The sequence below is a fragment of the Salvelinus alpinus genome, chromosome 24 (assembly GCF_045679555.1).
Source record: "Salvelinus alpinus chromosome 24, SLU_Salpinus.1, whole genome shotgun sequence".
Lineage (NCBI taxonomy): Eukaryota > Metazoa > Chordata > Actinopteri > Salmoniformes > Salmonidae > Salvelinus > Salvelinus alpinus.
The window spans coordinates 22177628-22202474 of NC_092109.1; the positions used below are offsets into that span (position 1 = coordinate 22177628).

General features: G+C 42.1%; 1 protein-coding gene across 3 annotated transcripts in view; it reads right to left on the reverse strand.

Moving 5' to 3' along the window:
- Nucleotides 1-24847, reverse strand: part of LOC139552337 (G-protein-signaling modulator 1-like) — a 61649-nt gene that overhangs the window by 10505 nt on the left and 26297 nt on the right. For 2 of the 3 annotated variants that reach the window (XM_071363964.1, XM_071363963.1), the window contains exons 5-11: nucleotides 22363-22486; nucleotides 20370-20485; nucleotides 19892-20047; nucleotides 19464-19572; nucleotides 17692-17806; nucleotides 8911-8981; nucleotides 8626-8790 (exon numbers count right to left, since the gene is read on the reverse strand). In XM_071363964.1, the coding sequence (XP_071220065.1) occupies nucleotides 8626-8790; nucleotides 8911-8981; nucleotides 17692-17806; nucleotides 19464-19572; nucleotides 19892-20047; nucleotides 20370-20485; nucleotides 22363-22486 (856 nt within the window). Of the gene's footprint in view, nucleotides 1-5392; nucleotides 5633-8625; nucleotides 8791-8910; nucleotides 8982-17691; nucleotides 17807-19463; nucleotides 19573-19891; nucleotides 20048-20369; nucleotides 20486-22362; nucleotides 22487-24847 lie in introns of those variants that run through there. The other variant, XM_071363965.1, reaches the window with a different exon arrangement.

Below are 24847 nucleotides of genomic sequence, written 5' to 3' on the forward strand. Positions count from 1 at the left end.
TGTTACCAATTTGTAAAACATACAATATGTTACTAAGTTTAAGGTTAGGGTCAGCTAACATGCTAAGTAGTTGAAAAGTTGCTTATTAGCTAAAATGCGAAAGTTGTCCGTGATGAGATTCGAACTTGCAACCCCATGGTTGCTAGATGTTCTCGTTATACTCCCACCCATGCACCCCGACCAACTACCCTACTTTCCTTTTTGCCTTAAGTAAACATACCAAACAGAGCATATAATATTTGTGTGTCCCGGATAACATTTACTATGTTACGTGTAGTCACTGAGACCAGGCTGAAAAGTCAGGACCACACAGAAATGTTTCAGACAGATCAAACATGGTGAGACTACTGACATCCTCCTCAAAACTAGACTTGCTCTCAGCAATCTTCTTAGACATAGCACGTGTAAAAGCACCAGCTAGGAACACTCTCGGGTATTTCTCTGATAACCCATCAGGTTCCTCTACTCTGGCACCTAACAAACAACAGAATTCAGCACAACTTTCCCTCCAGCCAAATCATTGCCTAAAATCAACAAGACTCCCTTCACAGGTAGGGTAGGCTTCACGCCAATGACCACGCGACCAGAAACAAGATTAGACTTGAGTTCCACATTTTACAAGCAACCCATCTCCACGCCTTGAAGTGTCAAACAAAATGAAGGACTGGGCGGCCCCAGTGTCTCCCAGTATCTTCATTGGCTGTTTAACAGCAACACCACTCTGCAGAGATACAAACCCTTCTGAAACAAAGGGTTCATTCAAATCTGATCTTGTTTAGGAGATAAACCAGTCCCAACCAGAGACTTAATGCGCTGGAGGGCTCCCACAGGAAGAAAGCTTTTTCTCTCAAAATGTTCTGTTTCAACTTAGGACACAGAGACAAATATGGCTTTTCTAATGGCAGTAATGCCAAACTGGCAAATACGGATAACCAGTTCTGTCCATCCTTGTCTCTGGGTACTGGTGGAAAAGACAAACCTTGTAGTGAGAGATGACTTCTCTGGATAGTTTTTTTGTGTAAGGATATTAGTACTTTGTGCCCTGTTTGAAGGTATTTTTATGTCAACACAAACTCATCTGCAAGGACTGCAGCTTTCTAAAGCATGATAACCTTGTGCTCATTAATGTAGGTAGCAACCCTTGATTCCTGGTGTTTGTGACGCTCGCTGTTTGGTGCGATGCAGATCGTGTGGTGAAACAGAGGTGACGCAGTCTGTTCTTTTGATCTTTGATCCAGGGTCTTTACCTGACAAAGTAATGTTAAGATAAACTAGTTATTCTGTTAGAGGTTTTGTGCCGAATCCACTGCAGTGTTACAGGTGTCACGTTTATGGGCATGTTGCAGCAGTGTGTAGGAGGGAGATCCCAAGATGTGGGAAGTGTGCAGGAAGACATGGAACAGAGGAATGTGTTGTTTTAGTGGAAAACGTTGTCAACTGTATGGTTGCCCATGTTGCTGTGGATCAGAGTTGTCCGGTACGAGAGAGGCAGGTTGAGGTGGCCAGGGTCAGAGAGGCAGGTTGAGGTGGCCAGGATCAGAGAGGCAGGTTGAGGTGGCCAGGATCAGAGAGGCAGGTTGAGGTGGCCAGGGTCAAAGTAGTGCAGAAGATGTCATAATCTGAGGCAGTGAAGAAAGTAGGAGGGTGGATCAAGGGTGAGGGATTCTGAGTGGATCCCTGTGAATAGTAGATCTGTTCCAGAACAGAGGGATAGGCCAATGAGTGATATATGTTTCAGTAAGGTTGGCTTCTTAGCGTTCATAGCAATGGCTATCAACTGTACTGCAGAGATGGAACATAAGTCACAGAAAATAGATGTTGTGGTGGTAGCTGCAGAAAAGTACTTGGGGATATGAGATTTCACTTCAGAAGAGTTACAGGGTGTGTTAGTGGTAGTGTCCAGTCCTCTCAGGCCTGGGGTAGAATCAAACAGGGATAAAGCAGTGGAATAAGGTGGTGGGTTTTAATGAGGGTAGGGTAAAAAAAAAGGATATACAGTCATGGCCAAAAGTTTTGAGAATGACACAAATATTAATTTTCACAAAGTCTGCTGCCTCAATTTGTATGATGGCAATTTGCATATACTCCAGAATGTTATGAAGAGTGATCAAATGAATTGCAATTAATTGCAAAGTCCCTCTTTGCCATGCAAATGACCTGAATCCTCAAAAAACATTTCCACTGCATTTCAGCCCTGCCACAAAAGGACCAGCTGACATCATGTCAGTGATTCTCTCGTTAACACAGGTGTGAGTGTTGACGAGGACAAGGCTGGAGATCACGCTGTCATGCTGATTGAGTTCGAATAACAGACTGGAAGCTTCAAAAGGAGGGTGGTGCTTGGATTCATTGTTCTTCCTCTGTCAACCATGGTTACCTTGAAAGGAAACAAGTGCCGTCATCATCGCTTTGCACAAAAAGGGCTTCACATGCAACGATATTGCTGCCAGTAAGATTGCACCTAAATCAACCATTTATCGGATCATCAAGAACTTCAAGATGAGCGGTTCAATTGTTGTGAAGAAGGCTTCAGGGCGCCCAAGAAAGTCCAGCAAGCGCCAGGACCGTCTCCTAAAGTTAATTCAGCTGTGGGATCGGGGCACCACCAGTACAGAGCTTGCTCAGGAATGGCAGCAGGCAGGTGTGAGTGCATCTGCACGCACAGTGAGGCGAACACTTTTGGATGGCCTGGTGTCAACAAGGGCAGCAAAAAAGCCACTTCTCTCCAAGAAAAACATCAGGGAGAGACTGATATTCTGCAAAAGGTACAGGGATTGGAATTCTGAGGACTGGGGTAAAGTCATTTTCTCTGATGAATCCCCTTTCCGATTGTTTGGGGCATCCAGAAAAAAGCTTGTTCAGAGAAGACAAGGTGAGCGCTACCATCAGTCTTGTGTCATGCCATCAGTAAAGCATCCTGAGACCATTCATGTGTGGGGTTGCTTCTCAGCCAAGGGAGTGGGCTCACTCACAATTTTGCCTAAGAACACAGCCATGAATAAAGAATGGTACCAACACATCCTCAGAGAGCAACTTCTCCCAACCATCCAGGAACAGTTAGGTGACAAACAATGCCTTTTCCAGCATGATGGAGCACCCTGCCATAAGGCAAAAGTGATAACTAGTGGCTCGGGGAACAAAACATCGATATTTTGGGTCCATGGCCAGGAAACTCCCCAGACCTTAATCCCATTGAGAACTTGTGGTCAATTTTCAAGAGGCAGGTGGACAAACAAAACCCCACAAATTCTGACAAACTCCAAGCATTGATTATGCAAGAGTGGGCTGCCATCAGTCAGGATGTGGCCCAGAAGTTAATTGACAGCATGCGAAGGCGGATTGCAGAGGTCTTGAAAAAGAAGGGTCAACACTGCAAATATTGACTCTTGGCATCAACTTCATGTAATTGTCAATAAAAGCCTTTGACACTTATGAAACGCTTGTAATTATACTTCAGTATTCCATAGTAACATCTGACAAAAATATCTAAAGACACTGAAGCAGCAAACTTTGTGGAAATTAATATTTGTGTCATTCAAAACCTTTGGCCACGACTGTACACACACACACACACACACACACACACACACATACATAAATATATACACAAAGTCGGAAGTTTACATGAAATTAGATTGGAGTCATTAAAACTCATTTTTCAACCACTCCACAAATGTCTTGTTAACAAACTACAGTTTTGGCAAGTCGGTAAGGACATCTACTTTGTGCATGACACAAGTAAGTTTGCCAACAATTGTTTACAGACAGATTATTTCACTTATAATTCACTGTATCACAATTCCAGTGGGTCAGAAGTTTACATACACTAAGTTGTCTGTGCCTTTAAACAGCTTGGAAATTTCCAGAAAAAGATGTCATGGCTTTAGAAGCTTCTGATGGGCTAATTGACATCATTTGAGTCAATTGGAGGTGTGCCTGTGGATGTAATTCAAGGCCTACCTTCAAACTCAGTGCCTCTTTGCTTGACATCATGGGAAAATCATAGGAAATCAGCCAAGACCTCAGAAAAAATATTGTAGACCTCCACAAGTCTAGTTCATCCTTGGGAGCAATTTCCAAACGCCTGAAGGTACCACGTTCATCTGTACAATCAATAGTACGCAAGTATAAACACCATGGGACCACGCAGCCGTCATACCGCTCAGGAAGGAGACGCGTTCGGTCTCCTAGAAATGAACGTACTTTGGTGTGAAAAGTGCAAATCAATCCCAGAACAACAGCAAAGGACTATGTGAAGATGCTGGAGGAAACAGGTACTAAAGTATCTATATCCACAGTAAAACGAGTCCTATATCGACATATCCTGAAAGGCCGCTCAGCAAGGAAAAAGCCACTGCTCCAAAACCGCCATAAAAAAGTCAGACTACGGTTTGCAACTGCACATGGGGACATAGTTATTTTTGGAGAAATGCCCTCTGGTCTGATACAATAAAAATAGATCTGTTTGGCCATAATGACCATCGTTATGTTTGGAAGAAAAAGGGCGATGCTGGCAAGCCGAAGAACACCACCCCAACCGTGAAGCACGTGGGTGGCAGCATCATGTTGTGGGGGTGCTTTGCTGCAGGAGGGACTGGTGCACTTCACAAAATAGATGGCATCATGAGGTAGGAAAATTATGTGGATATATTGAAGCAACATCTCAAGACATCAGTCAGGAAGTTAAAGAAAATGGGTCTTCCAAATGGACAATGACCCCAAGCATACTTCCAAAGTTGTGGAAAATGGCTTAAGGACAACAAAGTCAAGGTATTGGAGTGGCCATCACAAAGCCCTGACCGCAATCCTATAGAAAATTTGTGGGCAGAACTGAAAAAGTATGTGCAAGCAAGGAGGCCTACAAACCGGACTCAGTTACACCAGCTCTGTCAGGAAGAATGGGCCAACATTTACCCAACTTATTGTGGGAAGCTTGTGGAAGGCCACCTGAAATGTTTGACCGAAGTTAAATAATTTAAAGGCAATGCTACCAAATACTAATTGAGTGTATGTAAACTTCTGACCCACTGGGAATGTGATGAAAGAAATAAACGCTGAAATAAATCATTCTCTACGATTATTCCGACATTTCACATTCTTATTTTTATTTATTTCTTTCCCCATTTTGTTTCACAAAGTGTAATGAATTTATACTATAGTTCGGTTGGGGGTGGTAATGCAACATATTGGATGCCAACCACCGTTAAACACCACCAAAGAAAAATATTCTAATCTGTGTGCGCCACACCCAAACAGAACCAACCAAAAACAAAATCCAGAGAAAAACCAAAGACTGTAACACAGACCCTTTCAACTCGTGTGACCTGGTGTGAAAAAAATAGACCAAAGTTCAAATACCATTTTTATTGACCTTATTTCTGGAAACAAGAGAAAGATTAGCCAGAGGAAGTCCACTTTGTCTCCATATCAACCCCCAATTGCACAACCGCTATTTTAGTCAGTCATTAAATAACAGGCTTCCTTCATACAATGGCTTCCTCGCTCTTTTCCATGGGAAGCCACTGATTGCAACAATTAACAGCATCACAGAACCGGGACGCATGGTTGGCCGCCTCAGATGCCAAGTGACAGCAAAGCACAACCGCTTTGGCTGGCGCTGGCCGAGGATGTCCTAAGGATAACGGAAGCACAAAGGAATATTGTTGTGAACAATCTAGAGCAGTCAGAAAGGCCTGCAGGTTTACTTTGTGTTATTCCTGGATGCTGATTTCTTCTGACGCCATCAGACACAGCACTCCTGTCTCTACCAGGAATTAACCTGGAGATCTAGATTGTCCATTAACCCTCATTAAATCACATCATGTCTCACCTATGGCACTTTCCCTTGCCCCTATAATCATGATGTAAGTCTCAGACTAAAGGTGCAAAGATGCAAGGACCCTACAGGCTTCAGAAGCGTCTTGCTGACCACCAGCTTTAGTGCGCTAATCACATTTATTTCATTTTATCCGTCAGGTTAGCTACCATTGATTTTTTTAAAGGCTGCCATTCCTAAAATGCAGAGAGGAAACTGAAGCTAGAATCGGCAGATAATGCCTTTCAGTAAAACACTTTGATACTAGGAGGAAAGTGTCAGATTTAATTAGGGCTTTAAGGAGATACAAGCTACTCAGAGGTGCTATCGCTACCGTCTCCTAAAGCTAACACACTTCAAGCCATTGTGTCTCTAAACCCATTATAGAGCTAGGCTACACATTGAAAACAATAGTCTTTGTAACTGATGCCTTTTAGTGGAGCTGACATAGGATGAGTTTGACAATTCTAATTTCCTCTGGTATATTCTCCACGTGAAGAGATCAATTAAATAAATTAAGATCAATTAAATGAACATGACTAGTAAACACCAGGTGCATGTTGTTGTTATGCATGGATATAATGAGGAAGTGAAGTTATACAGTGCATTCAGAAAATATTCAGACCCCTTAACTTTTTCCACATTTTGTTACGTTACAACCTTTTTCTAAAATGGATTAAGTAGTTTTTTCCCCTCATTTACACATAATGACAAGGCAAAAACAGGTTTGTATAATATTTTGCATATATATTAAAAATAATAAAAGGAAATATCAAATTTACATAAGCATTCAGACCCTTTACTCAGTACTTTGTTTCAGCACCTTTGGCAGCAATTACAGCCCTGAGTCTTCTTTGGCATGACGCTACAAGCTTGGCACACCTGTATTTGGGGAGTTTCTCCCATTCTTCTCTGCAGATCCTTTCAAGATCTTTCAGGTTGGATGGGGAGCGTTGCGCCCCAGCTATTTTCAGGTCTCTGTAGAGATGTTTGGTCGGGTTCAAGTCCGGGCTCGGGCTGGGCCACTCAAGGACATTCAGAGACTTGTCCCGAAGCCACTCCTGTGTTGTCTTGGCTGTGTACTTAGGGTTGTTGTCCTTTTGGAAGGTATACGTTCTCCCCAGTCTGAGGTCCTGAGCGCTCTGGAGCAGGTATTCAGCAAGGAAGTCTCTGTACTTTGCTCCGTTCATCTTTCCCCTCGATCCTGACTAGTCTCCCAGTCCCTGCCACTGAAAAACATCACCACAGCATGATGATGCCACCACCTTGCTTCCCCGTATGAATGGTGCCAGGTTTCCTCCAGACGTGACGCTTGGCATTCAGGCCAAAGAGTTCAATCTTGGTTTCATCAGACCAGAGAATCTTGTTTCACATGGTCTGAGAGTCTTTAGGTGCCTTTTGGAAAACTCCAAGCAGGCTGTCATGTGCCTTATACTGAGGAGTGGCTTCCGTCTGGCCACCATAAAGGCCTGATTGGTAGAATGCTGCAGAGATGGTTGTCCTTCTGGAAGGTTCTCCCATCGCCACAGAGGAACTCCCCCGATTGCTCAGTGTGGCCAGGCGACCAGCTCTAGGAAGAGACTTGGTGGTTCCAAACGTATTCCATTTAAGAATGATGGAGGCCACTATGTTCTTGTTCTTGTTCCTTCAATGCTGCAGAATTGTTTTGCTACCCTTCTCAGATCTGTGCTACAAAACAATCCTGTCTTGGAGCTCTACGAGCAATTCCTTCGACCTCATAGCTTGGTTTTTGCTCTGACATGCTCTGTCAACTGTGGGACCTTATATAGACTGGTATTTGCCTTTCCAAATTATGTCCAATCAATTGAATTTACTACAGTTGGACTCCAATCAAGTTGTAGAAACATCTCAAGGATGATCAATGGAAAAATGATGCACCTGAGCTTAATTTCGAATCTCATAGCAAAAGGTCTGAATCCCTATGTAAACAAGGTATTTCTGTTGTTTTTTTAAATACATTTGCTAATTCTTTTTTTATTTAATACATTTTAGAATAAGGCTGTAACGTAGCAAAATGTGGAAAAAGTCAAGGGGTCTGAATACTTTCCGAAGTATTGTATGTCAACGAGTGGGCAAACTAGGAAATATAAATCTACTCGGATAAACATTGGTTGCGTGGATGGAAAATGATATTTTCTGGTTAACTACGTTTTTCAGAACTTAGTTGCAACAGGCATCACTGCAGTCCCTGGTTGGAATCCAGGCTGCATCACATTTGGCCGTGATTGGGAGTCCCATAGGGCGGCGCACAATTGGCCTAGCGTCGTCCGGGTTTGGCCGTCATTGTAAATAAGAATTTGTTCTTAACTTCTCTAGGATAGGGTGCAGAGTTTTCACTTAGGGAAAAATAGCGTGCGCAATTTCAACTTCGTGCTACTCATCCCCAGAATATAAGATATGCATATAATTTTAGAATAAGGCTGTAACGTAGCAAAATGTGGAAAAAGTCAAGGGGTCTGAATACTTTCCGAAGTATTGTATGTCAACGAGTGGGCAAACTAGGAAATATAAATCTACTCGGATAAACATTGGTTGTGTGGATGGAAAATGATATTTTCTGGTTAACTACGTTTTTCAGAACTTAGTTGCAACAGGCATCACTGCAGTCCCTGGTTGGAATCCAGGCTGCATCACATTTGGCCGTGATTGGGAGTCCCATAGGGCGGCGCACAATTGGCCTAGCGTCGTCCGGGTTTGGCCGTCATTGTAAATAAGAATTTGTTCTTAACTGACTTGCCTAGTTAAATAATGGTTAAATAAATATTGAGAATTAAGATATGGCTACTCACCGGAGGCGGGACTTGGACTGTGACTTCATCGGCGTCCACAGGGGAGTCAAACCACTGCCTCTCATCTGAGGACTGGCTGTCGGGGTAGCCCTTCCCTCTACTTGGCTGAGACTGCTTACTCTTGGATCTCCGGGATATACTGTCCAATTCCTGGCTGTCTCCATTCTGCAGGGATACCATTGGATTTTCATTGATTTTACATGTGTATGTTGTCATTTGATAAAATGTCAGAAATTAGGTGAGAAAACGAAATCTCAATGGAATCAACAAAATGACTATTTTTACCTTATCTGATGAGTACTTCCACAGTTCGACACTGTCCATACTGTTTCTCTTGGTAATTTTGGGTCTGGCTCCTAGAACAAAGAGGAGAGCAAAAGAGAACATCAAAGCATAAGATACCCTTTGTAAAGTTGTCAATGGACGGTTTAGTGTGTATGGATGGTTTAGTGTGCCGTTTAGTACTGTAATGAATGGGGGGACAGTATTGCCCTGAGGGGGGCTTTAACCCGAGTCACCTGACCCAAGACAAACACCCTATCCACAATCCCACTTCAGAGACATAGTAACACACTCATCAAGGCTAGGGTCGTTAAAGTAGGTACAGATATTTCATAAATATTGTGGCAGCGGGCAGGGAGAGGTGAGAGGAGTGGTGATTGAGGGGAGATATCTGGGTAGTCCGTTGGCTCCACCCCTGGGCCTTATTTGGACTTCCTGCCCCAACGAAGAAAGACTAACTCGTTAAGCCAGGGAGTGTTTGGGGATAAAAGGGGGAAGCAACATTCACAACGAGGCAGAGTAGGAGAGAACCAAGAGCGTTATGAAGACAGATTACTATCTGTGAGATTACACGTTGTGACCTGGACTGTCGGACTAACCCCCTTGTGTACCGGACCGGATTGGCTGATGACCCGAGTGTGCGGATTACCCCTGGAAAACGGAACTGACAAAGGGAACGGCTTGTGGACTGTTAGGTGATTGGTGAATTCCCCCTTCTTTCCCAGTGTACGAAAATCCCTAATAAACTTCCCCTTTGCATTCTATTTGTGCTACTGGTGCCTGTTTTGTTAATGACCTTAGTGATGTGGAAACCCCACACCCTTGATCTTAATATAATATGTTTTAATTTCTGATTGAATCTGGATGATCATCACAATCTATTAATACATGTAATCTAAAATGTCATCTACGTAATCCCTGAAAGTAAATATTTATTATGAGAGGACCATAAACAAACAATAACTAGTAATGCTGCATACTCCAAGAAAGGTCAAAATCTCACCTTTCTGGTAAAAATAGTTATACATTGCCGAGGTGTAGTCACTTTTGAGAACACAAGCTCAAGTACACAGTACAAGTATGAAACTACGAAATATTTTATGACGTATTTCCTATTCAACAAAACTGTATGGATACGGCTTGAATTGACATGTGTTTTCTAAATATAGCATAATAAAATTATTAAACCACTATAAGATTCCTTATAACTCTAAAATACATATTTGAATGTTTAGTGTTAGAGAAAATGTGCTCTCTTGATCAAAACATCTGCTCCCACAACTGTGAACGTCACACATAGCTCTAGCTTGGCTTCCTGAACTCGTTAAGAACTTGCCTTTCATCTCATATTAAACAAAGTGTTTTTTGTTTAATCTATGAATTATTTTATCTCTGAATGTGCTACTTAGATTTCACATCCTACCTCTCACAGGCGGTCTAAATATACTACTGCGTCCGTGGGAACCAGGACTAATGCTACCAGGGCTACCCCAATTCTGATCTACGGTGTCCATAGATCCATTTATAAGCAAAAATGTCAGTCGGAACCGGTACCAGAACCACGTGAGACCCCTAAACAAGGGACTTTACATCTAAAAGGTTTAAACAGTTTAAAAATAGTTTACAAACCCCTTATAAAGGGTGCAATGTTATCTTACCAATGTCTCTAACATTGACGTATTACAAAAGGTTCTGTAGGGTGACCATTCAAAAACTACATTGTTCAACCGATAAACCTTTATAAACATAAAACCAAAACACATATCTAGACTGTTTCCCATACAGCTCAAATAGATGGTCTTGTGATGTGTGGTGAGGACGAGGTTTAGTCAGACAGCCAAGTAAAAAGACTGTGGATAAGGGGCCCTTTACGAGCCATGAACCCATAGGGAATGTTGGGCCAGGGTGTGAGCTGGACAGCCTGCACTGAGATATGGAGAATGTGTAGGGCTGGCACAATTATTGTATAACCGACAATAACTGTGAACTTTAAAAAAGTATCTTCATAATCATCTTAATATATTTATTTTAGGGGAAGGGGGATTCAACTTTATATTGAAGTAGATATAGTTTCCGTAATATGAGTTTGTCATTTGAAGTGGTTAGAGTTGGTAATCATTTTACGAGCAGAACAGCATAGTCTGGAAGAGAAGCATCATTTCCAAAAGTTCCAAGCGGTTAAAACCATTCGTTTTTGAGATAGGGGTGTCATCAAGGCTGTGTTGTATTTATTACAAGCTCACAACATTTTTCAACAAAATTGAAAATTGACAATTACCGTACCATTTGCATGACAATCGTTACCCAAAAATACACAAACGTCACAGCCCTACCGACGTACCCTGTACGTCCACTTCTGCAGTCCACTTCTCATGCTTGTTCTATCTACGTAGATCTATCAGTCATGTGACACTTGGAAAGTAAAAAAATAAAACACTATGTATTTGGTTGTATCGTTAGCTATATAATTATTTGGATTGGATTAGCAATTACATTTAGAAAGTTATGTTATTATCATTATTCTGAACGTTTTTATTTTTGCTTCATGAATTGACCAATAGATTTTAACCATGTGTCTGGGGCCTAATTCTTCAAAACTTGACATCTCTATTTTCATTGTGTTTCTGTTATGTGCATCAGAGAACCCATCTGTGTATTTGTTTAGAGGGGAAAATGTAATGCTTGATGATTACCATCACTCACTCTACACCGTACCCAGTATACACAACCAAATATTTTGTTGTCATACATGGTCTGTGTTATGTCTGTCTGGACTGGGACATAATCACCTAACTTTATTTATCTAAAAACATATATGTTGGTTTCTTGCTGGATTTGGCCGTCTGGACTCACTGAAGGCCTAGTTATCTCAGACATGCACATCAACATTTTCAGTACATTTATCTAAATAAAGACATCCCTTTAAATTTGGTGTACCTTTTAATAAAACATAGCTCAACAGACTCACAAAAATTTACACAAAAAATGTTTGGTGAATCAGAAATAGTGGTTTGATTCCCCCTGAAAGTTGCCATATTCAATTGTTCAATCCATAAAATATTGGAAGGTGAGAAAAGTGTACGATAGGGGTTGAACAGTAGTCCTATAAATCTACCATAATAATCCTCAATAATCATGGAACTGTGATGACAACAGTCCAGTCGTGGTGAACCGTGCGACAAGCTCCAGTTTTGAACTGTTATGTATGTTTTGCGTTCCATCATGATTCAAATAGACTACATGTCCCAAATTACTGCACAACTTATAATACGTTAGCCTAATATGATCCACTATTGCTAGAGATCCTCATGAAAAACCACACAAACATGACAGAGGAATGAACAGTAAAATAACAACGTAATTGAATGATGTAATATGTAAGGAAACTAACACTAAAGTCACTGACAGTTATAAATGTGGGTATAACTGACGGTGGCTACCGATAGTGGCTAATATTTAACATGATACAAATTGTTTTTAAAAAAGTGAAAAAAGTCTGGGCATATAATTAAAACATTATAGAAATCATAAATCAAACGTGTAGGTTTGGTGCTATACTGTCATTTGCTCATGGCTACAGAAGCTGATAGCTTGGGTGCCCCAATCTCATCAAGTTGTAAGGCCAGCATAATCATAAACTTCACTGTGGAAAAGGTGATACAGTATGTTGATATGCTTCAGTTTGCTGCCATATGACTTGTTTCACATTTGTCTCCAGCAATCATAAGGTAAAATATATATAAAACAATTGTCATTTATATTTACAATCTCCTTATCCAAAAGGCTTACTCATTTACCTAGCACTTATCAATAGTTCTTATGAATTTATAAATGACAGTTTATGGAGAATGCTGTTATTTCTATGGGAAAAAGAAAGTAGATGTTGTTCCACTTGGAACCGACAGGTTGCTCCACCTTATTCATTTTCCATCATGTGTAAATGTGGTGAAATTATGAGGGAATTAAATCAAGGACAGAATATCTGAAGATACACTGCCACAACTTATTTTTTTTAATCTCCACCCTAAATTAATAGCAGGTTAATAGCAAGGTCAGAAAATGCGTAGAGAGAAAAGTGCATTAAAAGGGAATTATTTACGGTGGCTTAACTCAGATTGGAATTCCCCCAAATGAATAGACACAACACAGTCCTAAATTACATACTAGTTTGACAATTTGCAAATAGTAAGGCATAAAGTTATTCTTGCATAGAAAACACTAAGCACCAATGAATCGCAAACTACAATACTCCAAACGTCATCACCATTATAACAACCTGAATGTCTGTCTTCTCATTGTATTTCCATTTTGCGAGGTGGCAGTGCCAGGGCTGGGTCCCACCTAACCACAGTCTGTACAGCATGGGCCTGCTGATCCAAACAGAGTGACCCATTGCGAGCTTACAGAACAGGGCTGCTGGCAGCTGAGCGGAAATGGAGCAAAACAAAACTTCCGGAGGACCTATTATCCTTTCACTCCCTCCTCTCTACCTTCTATTCTTCTGTATCCACTACTAAAGCCACCTTCTACCACTCTAAATGTCAAGCTTCTGCCTCTAAACCTAGGAAACTATTTTCTATCTTATCCTCCCTCCTTAACCCTCCACCCCTCCCTCTCTGCAGTCGACTTTGTCAATCACTTCGAAAAGAAGGTTGACAACATCCGCTACTCAATCACCTATTGAGTCCACTGGTCTCACTCACACAGTACTACCCTACGCCTTGACCTCTTTCTCCCCGCTCTCTCCAGATGACATCCTGTGACTAGTGAGGCCTGGCCGCCCGACAACCTGCCCGATGACTTCGACATCGTAAACCATCAGATCCTCCTTTCCACCCTCTCAGGGCTAGGCGTCTCAGGCTCTGCACACTCTTGGATTGCATCCTACCTGCCAGGCTGCTCCTACTAAGTGACGTGGAGAGAATCTGTGTCTGCACCACATACTCTCGCTACTGGTGTCCCCCAGGGCTCGGTTCTAGGCCCTCTTCTCTCTATAAACCAACTCACTCGGCTCCATCATATCCTCACACGGTCTCTCCCATCATTTCAATTGCGAATGACACAACTACTTTTCTCTTTCCCCCTTCTGACACATAGGTGGCGACATGCATCTCTGCGTGCCTGGCAGAAATTTCAACTTGGATGTCGGCCCACCACCAAGACAGAGCTGCTCTTTCCCCCGGGGAAGGCCTGCCCGATCCAAGACCTCTCCATCATGGTTGACAACTCCAGTGTCACACTCCCAGAGTACAAAGAATCTTGGCGTGACCCTGGACAACACGGTCGTTCTCTGCAAACATCAAAGCAGTGACTCGCTCCTGCAGGGTCATGTTCTACAACATCCATAGAGTACAACCCTACCTCACACCGGAAGCGGCGCAGGTCCTAATCCAGGCACTTGTCCTCTCCTGTCTGTTGTTGTTGGCTGGGCTCCCCGCTTGTGCCAGCAAATCCTTGCAACTTATCCAGAATGCTGCAGCCTGCCTGTTTTTCAACCTTCCGAAATTCTCATGTCACCCCGCTCCTCCCCACACTCCACTGGTTTCCAGTCGAAGCTTGCCTTCACTACAAGACCATGGTGCTTACCTACGGAACAGCAAAAGGAACTGCCCCACCCTACCTTCAGGCTATGCTCAAACCCTACACCCCAACCCGAGCACTCCATTCTGCCACCTCCGGTCTCTTGGCCCTCCAACCCCTACAGGAGGGCAACTCCCGCTCAGTCCAGTCCATGCTCTCCTCTGTCCTGTCACCCTAATTGTGGAACCAGCTTCCCCTTGAAGCTGGGACAGCAGAGTCCCTGCCCATCTTCCGAAAACATCTGAAAACCTACCTCTTCAAAAAGTATCTTGACCCCCCAGCCCCTTTCTAGCTCTGACTCTACTGACAGCTACTTTATTGGGGAAAAATGTCCTTTTTATGCCTGTGATATGTGGTTGTCCCACCTAGCTAACTTAAGATGAATGCACTAACTATGTCGCTCTGGATAAGAGCATCTGCTAAATGACTCCATCCTCTGATACGCGATGGATTGAATCCAATCTCAGAACGATCGAGCTGAAATGATGACTCTATACTTCTACAGAAGTCCTTTTAGAGGGGCATACATAATGCATTCACTAAGATGCATTATCAGCAGAGAAGGATTCTGTTGACAGAAGCACAATGAGACATTACTCTGCATACATAATTTATCTAAGCCCGTGGCTCTGCGAAGGACAAATGTATGCATTCTCTAAAGCTTATTCTGAGCTTTGCAAAACTCAATCCACCTCTGACATATACATACATCTCCCTCAACCAATTTAATAGAGAATAGGTTATAGAATAGGTTATAATAGGTTATAGAAGGGCAAAGCGTCCAATACCATTTACGGTACATTCAAATAATTCAAAGGCTTACCTCATACTCTGAAGAGCTATGGTAAAGTAATTGTTGTCAGTCACATAAATTGAAAATAAACTGTTGCTATAATTGTTATTAGTCTATAGTTTAATTCCATTTGCAGCGTCCAATAAGTATCCTGTGAGAACCCATCACAGGTCCAGCATCTCTCTCTCAACTCAAGAGTTTGGCTGGAGGAGTGGTGGGATGTTTTCCTTCTGAGCGTGTGTGTGTGTGTGTGTGTGAGAGAGAGAGAGAGCGAGAGTGTGCCCGGGATTGTGTGAGGGCGGGGTGTGGTATGGAGATGGAGAGCGAGCTGGGCAGTGCCTCTGCATGTCAAAAACAGAAAATACTATATAGGGCTTTCCATGTTGATAATTATTATTACTATGGTCATTAGTATCACCCAGAAAAAGTATGTCTGGGTCGGTTATCAAAAGAAATATAACCATCCCCTTTAGTTTGTTTTTGTATTTCTTATCCACATAGGGATTAACTCATGTTTAAAAAAGTGCAGACATGGGTCAAATTTTAAATCTACTCAAATAAACAACAAAAATAGATTAATTTGGACTGTTAGTTCAGCATGTTTTGATTTTAGAGCTCCAGGTAGAATTAACCCTATAAGGCTCGTATCTACCCTCAAATCCTACACTGAACCATCAAGGGAACAAACACACATCTAGAATCAAACCAATATCTATGGGTTAACCTTATCCTTTTCCAAAAAAGACTCCAGTGGTCATCATTTATGTATAAATTTGTTCTCCTTTGTTTTTAGGTTCCAGGGGGCATATGTGGTCCAAAGTTGGGAGCATTCACCACTACACCAGACTCTGGCACGTGGTCATAATTTCTATACTGTTAACTTCTCTAGGATAGGGGGCAGCATTTTCACGTTAGGATGAAAAGCATACCCAACTGCAACTGCCAGCTACTCATCCCCAGAAGATAAGATATGCATATTGTTAGTAGATTTGGATGGGAAACACTCTGAAGTTTCTAAAACTGTTTTAATCATGTCTGTGAGTATAACAAAACTTATTTAGCAGGCGATTCCCCGAGGACAAACCATTCAGAGTTTTCTTTTTTGAGGTTTTTCTTTAGAAATTGTGTGAGTGTTTTTCCTTTGTGTAATGAAGAAGTACGACCATTTTGAGTCAGAGTCACTTGTGTCCTGTTTGTTCGAGGCACATGACCAGAAGGCTAGCTACAGTTTGTTTTAATCCAGAACACAGATCATCCCGTCTTCAATTTTGTTGATTATTTACGTAAAAAAATACCTAAAGTTGTATTACAAAAGTAGTTTGAAATGTTTTGGCAAAGTTTACAGGTAACTTTTGAGATATTTTGTAGTCAAGTTTCACAAGTTGGAACCGGTGTTTTTCTGGATCAAATGCGGCAAATAAATTGACATTTTGGATATATATCGACGGAATTAATCGAACAAAAGGACCATTTGTGATGTTTATGGGACATATTGGAGTGCCAACAGAAGCTCGTCAAAGGTAAGGCATGAATTATTTTTATTTCTGCGTTTTGTGTCACGCCTGCAGGGTTGAAATATGCTTCTCTCTTTGTTTACTATGGTACTAACTCAGATAATAGCATCGTTTGCTTTTGCCGAAAAGCCTATTTGAATTCTCACATGTTGGCTGGATTCACAACCAGTGTAGCTTTAATTTGGTTTCTTTCATGTGTGATTTAATGAAAGTTAGATTTTTATAGTAATTTATTTGAATATGGCGCTCTGCATTTTTACTGGCTTTTTGCCAGGTGGGACGCTACCGTCCCACATATCCCAGAGAAGTTAAGCTTAACATAGGCTTCCAAGTTGAAACAGTTAGCACATTTATTGGTTTGTTTTGGTGTTTGGTAGTTATTTTTTTGGGCTGTTCAAACACAAATGGCAAGCTGAAGTTCGGGTGTGCAAAAGTCTCAGACTCTTTGTCTGGGATTGGTCAACAGTAGGGATTCCCCAATGAAGTGTTTGTTGTCATTCAACGACAGACTAGTTTTCATGTAAAAAAAATAATCACTTGAGAAACACTGCACCAAACATCTTAGTTCGACGTAAAATTGCACGACTAAGACCTCCTCGGCAAAAACATCCAAATTCATAACAGATTTCTTGAGTTATCTTAGAATAATTCTGACTATTTTGAGGAAGTGTACTGGCTATGTTGTTTATACGGCATCTCAAGAGGGATAAACAGTAATATTGCCGCTTTCTTCTCGTTTTTAAAGCAAAGTTATTTTAAGGGAGTATGCGAGCACAAACGATTACTTCGCCTAGCCTAGGAGCAAACCGAACCTATGTATGCGAAAGCCTTAAGTCTCCCTCTCACACTGAAAATACAAGTTCAGGGTAGAACCATAGAAGGAAATCTCCCTCATACCTTGCACCTCAAACTCTGACCCGCAGGGTGAAAGGTCACTCTCGTTGACCCCCAGAGCCTCCATCAGCTGCTCCACATTCATCCTGGCAGTCAACTCGCCATTCCTGTCCCCAATCTGAGAGAGGGAGAAGGGAAAGAGAAAAATACCTTGTTGACTGTAGGTGTATGGGATTTCACTTTCTGTCTGATTATTGTTAGTCTGATAATATCAACGGCAAATAAACTCAGCAAAAAAAGAAACTGACCTTTTTCAGGACACGGTCTTTCAAAGATAATTCGTAAAAATCCAAATAACTTCACAGATCTTCATTGTAAATGGTTTAAAGACCGTTTCCCATGCCTGTTCAATGAACCATAAACAATTAATGAACAATCACCTGTGGAACGGTCGTTAAGACACTAACAGTTTACAGACGATAGGCAATTAAGGTCACAGATATGAAAATGTAGGACACTAAAGAGGCCTTTCTACTGACTGAGAAACACCAAAAGAAAGATGCCCAGGGTCCCTGCTCATCTGCGTGAACGTGCCTTAGACATGCCGCAAGGAGGCATGAGGACTGCAGATGTGGCCAGGGCAATAAATTGCCATGTCCGTACTGTGAGATGCCTAAAACAGTGCTACAGGGAGACAGGACGGACAGCTGATCGTCCTCGCAGTGGCAGACCACGTGTAACAACACCTGCACAGGATCGGTACATCCGAACATCACAGCTGCGGGACAGGTACAGGATGGCAACAACAACTGCCCGAGTTACACCAGGAATGCGCAATCCCTCCATCAGTGCTCAGACTGTCCGCAATAGGCTGAGAGAAGCTGGACTGAGGGCTTGTAGGCCTGTTGTAAAGGCAGGTTCTCACCAGACATCACCGGCAACAAAGTCACCTATGGGCACAAACCCACCGTCGCTGGACCAGACAGGACTGGCAAAAAGTGCTCTTCACTGATGAGTCGCGGTTTTGTCTCACCAGGGGTGATGGTCGGATTTGCGTATATCGTCGAAGGAATGGGCATTACACCGAGGCCTGTACTCTGGAGCGGGATCGATTTGGAGGTGGAGGGTCCGTCATGGTCTGGGGCGGTGTGTCACAGCATCATCGGACTGAGCTTGTTGTCATTGCAGGCAAACTCAACGCTGTGCGTTACAAGAAGGACGTCCTCCTCCCTCATGTGGTACCCTTCCTGCAGGCTCATCCTGACATGACCCTCCAGCAAGACAATGCCACCAGCCATACTGCTCGTTCTGTGCATGATTTCCTGCAAGACAGGAATGTCAGTGTTCTGCCATGGCCAGCGAAGGGCCCGGATCTCAATCCCATTGAGCACGTCTGGGACCTGTTGGATCGGAGGGTGAGGGCTAGGGCCATTCCCCCCAGACATGTCTGGGAACTTGCAGGTGCCTTGGTGGAAGAGTGGGGTAACATCTCACAGCAAGAACTGGCAAATCTGGTGCAGTCCATGAGGAGGAGATGCACTTCAGTACTTAATGCAGCTGGTGGCCACACCAGATACTGCCTGTTACTTTTAATTTTGACCCCGCCCTTTGTTCAGGGACACATTATTCCATTTCTGTTAGTCATGTGTCTGTGGAACTTGTTCAGTTTATCTCAGTTGTTGAATCTTGTTATGTTCATACAAATATTTACACATGTTAAGTTTGCTGAAAATAAACGCAGTTGACAGTTAGAGGACGTTTCTTTTTTTGCTGAGTTTATATTGGTCTGAAAATGAACTTCAGAGTAATATAACTCCTTAAAATGCAGTGGTTACCTCTCTGGAGATATCCAGGTGTTTGCGGGCATAGTGCAGGGCCTGGCGATGATTCCCTAAAGACACATAGGCATTTCCCAGACTCCAGCAGGCACGGCCCTCTCCAACCCTATCAAAACATAGTTAGAGAAGGAACAAATCAAACAGCATAAAATAAGCATGTTAAGGTTTTAAGGTTTGTGTGCATGTCAGTGGAGCCTGCTGAGGGGAGGACGGCTCATAATAATGGCTGGAACGGAGCAAATGGAATGGCATCAAACAATGTGCTTGATGCATCCGATACCATTCTATTGATTCTGCACCATTCATTACCACGAGTGAGTCCTCCCAAATTAAGGTGCCACCAACCTCCTGTGGTGCTTGTGTGGAAGTGTGTATGTGTGTGTGTGTGTGTCTGCATGCGAGTGTGCATATAGGTGTGTGTGTACCTGTCAGTGAGCTCCTGGGCTATGAGGAGGTGTTTGAGGTGGTAGTCTATGGCTCTCTCGTACTGCTGCAGCAAAGTGTAGGTGTTACCCAGGCTGTAACACGCCTGGGCCTCCATCACCTGGTCCTTTAACTGACGAGACAGCTGCAGAGTTTTCCTGGATGGAACAGGGAGAGGGGGGAGAAGGAGAGCGAGAGGGAGAGGAAATGAGATGTATGCAGAGGGGGAGAGGGTGATGAATGGAAAAAAGGAGAACAGTGATATTTAAAGTTTGATAATGTGTTTTTTACTATCCCACACACAATTCAAACAATTTATTTTAAAATGTTTTTTTTTTTTCATACATTATATTGATCTAAAACATTATTAAATTTGAATGCATGCAGGTAATTAAGTCTATGATATCACATAGCGCTCTGAGCGTCATTGGTTGATATACATTATGTCCACTAGGTGTCAGTGTGGTAGTCTCTTCTAACCTGTAGTACTCAGTGGCAGTGTTGAACTGGCCCAGGAAAATCAGAGCATTGCCAAGGTTACTATAGGCTCTACGTTCTGCTGCTTTGTCACCGAACTCCTTGGCAATGGAAAGTCTCTGTGAACAAAATAAAGTTGATATATTTTCTTGGATATGTACTGTACAGTCGTGGCCAAAAGTTGAGAATGACACAAATATTAATTTCCACAAAGTTTGCTGCTTCAGTGTCTTTAGATATTTTTGTCAGATGTTACTATGGAATACTGAAGTATAATTACAAGCATTTCATAAGTGTCAAAGGCTTTTATTGACAATTACATGAAGTTGATGCCAAGAGTCAATATTTGCAGTGTTGACCCTTCTTTTTCAAGACCTCTGCAATCTGCCCTGGCATGCTGTCAATTAACTTCTGGGCCACATCCTGACTGATGGCAGCCCATTCTTGCATAATCAATGCTTGGAGTTTGTCAGAATTTGTGGGTTTTTGTTTGTCCACCTGCCTCTTGAAGATTGACCACAAGTTCTCAATGAGATTAAGGTCTGGGGAGTTTCCTGGCCATGGACCCAAAATATCGATGTTTTGTTCCCCGAGCCACTAGTTATCACTTTTGCCTTATGGCAAGGTGCTCCATCATGCTGGAAAAGGCATTGTTTGTCACCAAACTGTTCCTGGATGGTTGGGAGAAGTTGCTCTCTGAGGATGTGTTGGTACCATTCTTTATTCATGGCTGTGTTCTTAGGCAAAATTGTGAGTGAGCCCAACCCCACATATGAATGGTCTCAGGATGCTTTACTGTTGGCATGACACAGGACTGATGGTAGTGCTCACCTTGTCTTCACCGGACAAGCTTTTTTCCGGATGCCCCAAACAATCGGAAAGGGGATTCATCAGAGAAAATGACTTTACCCCAGTCCTCAGCAGTCCAATCCCTATACCTTTTGCAGAATATCAGTCTGTCCCTGATGTTTTTCCTGGAGAGAAGTGGCTTCTTTGCTGCCCTTCTTGACACCAGGCCATCCTCCAAAAGTCTTTGCCTCACTGTGCGTGCAGATGCACTCACACCTACCTGCTGCCATTCCTGAGCAAGCTCTGGACTGGTGGTGCCCCGATCCCGCAGCTGAATCAACTTTAGGAGACGGTCCTGGCGCTTGCTGGACTTTCTTGGGCGCCCTGAAGCCTTCTTCACAACAATTGAACCGCTCTCCTTGAAGTTCTTGATGATCCGATAAATGGTTGATTTAGGTGCAATCTTACTGGCAGGAATATCCTTGCCTGTGAAGCCTTTTTTGTGCAAAGCAATGATGATGGCACGTGTTTCCTTGCAGGTAACCATGATTAACAGAGGAAGAACAATGATTCCAAGCACCACCCTCCTTTTGAAGCTTCCAGTCTGTTATTCGAACTCAATCAGCATGACAGAGTGATCTCCAGCCTTGTCCTCGTCAACACTCACACCTGTGTTAACGAGAGAATCACTGACATGATGTCAGCTGGTCCTTTTGTGGCAGGGCTGAAATGCAGTGGAAATGTTTTGGGGGGATTCAGTTCATTTGCATGGCAAAGAGGGATTTTGCAATTAATTGCAATTCATCTGATCACTCTTCATAACATTCTGGAGTATATGCAAATTGCCATCACACAAACTGAGGCAGCAGACTTTGTGAAAATTAATATGTGTCATTCTCAAAACTTTTGGCCACGACTATGTGACTATATTGTTGGCCTTGACTAGTCTTTACCCTATAGATGGAAAAAATATTGTGTTGCGAAACTGATACTTGTTCGTCTTGTAAGTACGTCATACACTTACATTGAGCTCATTCACAAAGACAAAGGCAAGTGTCTCTTATGTGTTTTCACCCAGGGGCGAAATGATCTAGTGTGAAAACACCTTCCATTAATTGTTATGGCACACTATTGTGTGTGTGTGTGTATATCTCTTTACTGGTACATCATATGACGTTGACTAAAATCCCAGGGATATGTATCTCACCTGTCTGTGGAATTTGATGGCCTCCACAAAATTTCCCAACAGGTAGTGGGTGTTGCCTAGGTTACCGAAGGCCCTCCCCTGAGCAGCTCTGTCCCCCAGCTCTTTGACCAGACACAGGTTCATCCTTTAGTAGAGAGGATGTGTTTTACACAAAGTCACATTTTTGTTGTCAACATTCTACAGTGCCTTCAGAAAGTATTCACACCCCTCAACTTTATCCACACTTTGTTGTAGCACAGCCTGAATTTACAATGGATTAAATTGAAAAAACAATTGTCACTGGCCTACACACAATACCTCATAATGTCAAAGTGGAATTATGTGTTTTGACATTTTTACAAATTAATAAAAAATGAAAACCTGAACTGTCCTGAGTCAATAAGTATTCAATCCCTTTGTTATGGCAAGCCTAAGTAGATACGTTCAGGAGTAATAATTTGCTTAACAAGTCACATATTAAGTCGCATGGACTCACTCTGTGTGCAATAATAGTGTTTAACATGATCTCTGTACCCCACACATACAATTATCTGTACCGTCCCTCACTCGAGCAGTGAATTTCAAATCACAGATTCAACCACAAAGACCAGGAATGTTTTCTAATGCCTCGCAAAGAAGGGCACCTATTGGTAGATGGGTTAAAAAAACACAGACATTGAATATCACTTTGAGCATGGGGAAGTTATTAATTACGCTTTGGATGGTGTATCAATACACCCATTCTACAAAGATACAGGTGTCCTTCCTAACTCCGTTGCCGGTGAGGAAAGAAACAGCTCAGGGATTTCACCATGAAGCCAATGGTGACTTTAAAACAGTTACAGATTTGAATGGCTGTGATAGGAGAACACAAAGGATGGATCAACAACGTTGTAGTTACTCCACAATACTAACCTAATTGACAGAGTGAAAAGTAAGCTTGTACAGAATAAAAAATATTCTAAAACATGCATCCTGGTTGCATCAAGGCATTAAAGTAATACTGCAAAAACATGTAGCAAAGCAATTCACTTTTTGTCCTGAATACAAAGTGATATTTTCGGGGCAAATACAATACATTACTGAGTACCATTCTCCATATTTTCAAGCATAGTGTGGCAGCATCATGTTATGGGTATGCATGTAACCATTAAGGACTGGGGAGTTTTTCAGCATAAAAAGGAAACGCAATTTAGCTTATCACAGTCAAAATCCTGTCTGCTTTCCACCAGACACTGGGAGATGAATTTACCTTTCAGCAGGACAATAGCCTAAAACACAAGGCCAAATCTACAATTGAGTTACTTACCAAGAAGAAAGTGAATGTTCCTGAGTGGCAGAGTTACAGTTTTGACTTAAATCTACTTGAAAATCTAATGCAAGATCTGAAAATGGTTCTCTAGCAATGATCAACAACCAATTTGACAAAGCTTGAAGTATTGTGAAAACAATAATAGGCAAATGTTGCACAATCCATGTGTGGAAAAGTCTTAGAGACTTACCCAGAATGACTGTAGTTGTAGTTGCTGCCCAAACTGTTTCTACAAAGTATTGAGTCAGGGGTGTGAATACTTATGTAAATTACATATTTTTGCATTTTTTTTCCCATTTTTTTTTGTGTAGATGGGAGAGAACATAATAATATTTAATCAATTTTGAATTCAGGCTTTAACACAACAAAACGTGGAATAAATCAAGGGGTATGAATACTTTCTGAAGGCACTGTATATTTTGTACCTCCTGGTTACACAATGTTTACAGCAGCCTACAGTGCATCAGTAGTTATGAAAGCTTTGACATAGACAACTGGCCTGTCACCATGTTGCCATACCAAACAAAAGGCCCGAGGAAGCATCTCAGTGTGTGTCCACAAGGGATTGTGTACTACAGTAATTGCTTTTAAACTGTAAAGGCAATTCACTTTTATCCCTCTCCTTCACAGACGGATTAAAGTAGTGTTAATTGCCCACAGAGAAGGATTTTGAAGGTGCTAATAGCCCAGTGGGATATAGGTATTGTGTGTGTATATATATATATATATATATATAGAGTATGTATGTGTTCATTTGTGACTAATTTCAGGAAACTAGGCATATGTCGCTCATCCCTACTTCACAGGAGAGGCATTTGAACATACTTTTAAAAAACATTTAGCACAAATGCCTTCTGGAAGATGTGAACATTCATGTGCCTAGAAAACAAATGTGTATGCCATCTGTAAATACAAATAAACTTGTTAAATTACAATCCTAGTTGGTTTATCCACGGAAAGGGGCAGGAACCTTCCCACTAGCCATGATTGGCTGAGATAATGGATGGGCTGGATAATGGATGGGCTCATCTACTCATGTGAGAGATGAGTACGGATGTAGCACGGATGTCTGCCATGTAGCACACGTCTGTCTATAACATGAGCTGCTTAGTATGTGTAGGTAATCCTTTCTAAAGTAGCAATTTTTTTTAAAGAGATCACGAAGAACTGCACTAGTGCTGCTAAGGCTCTTCA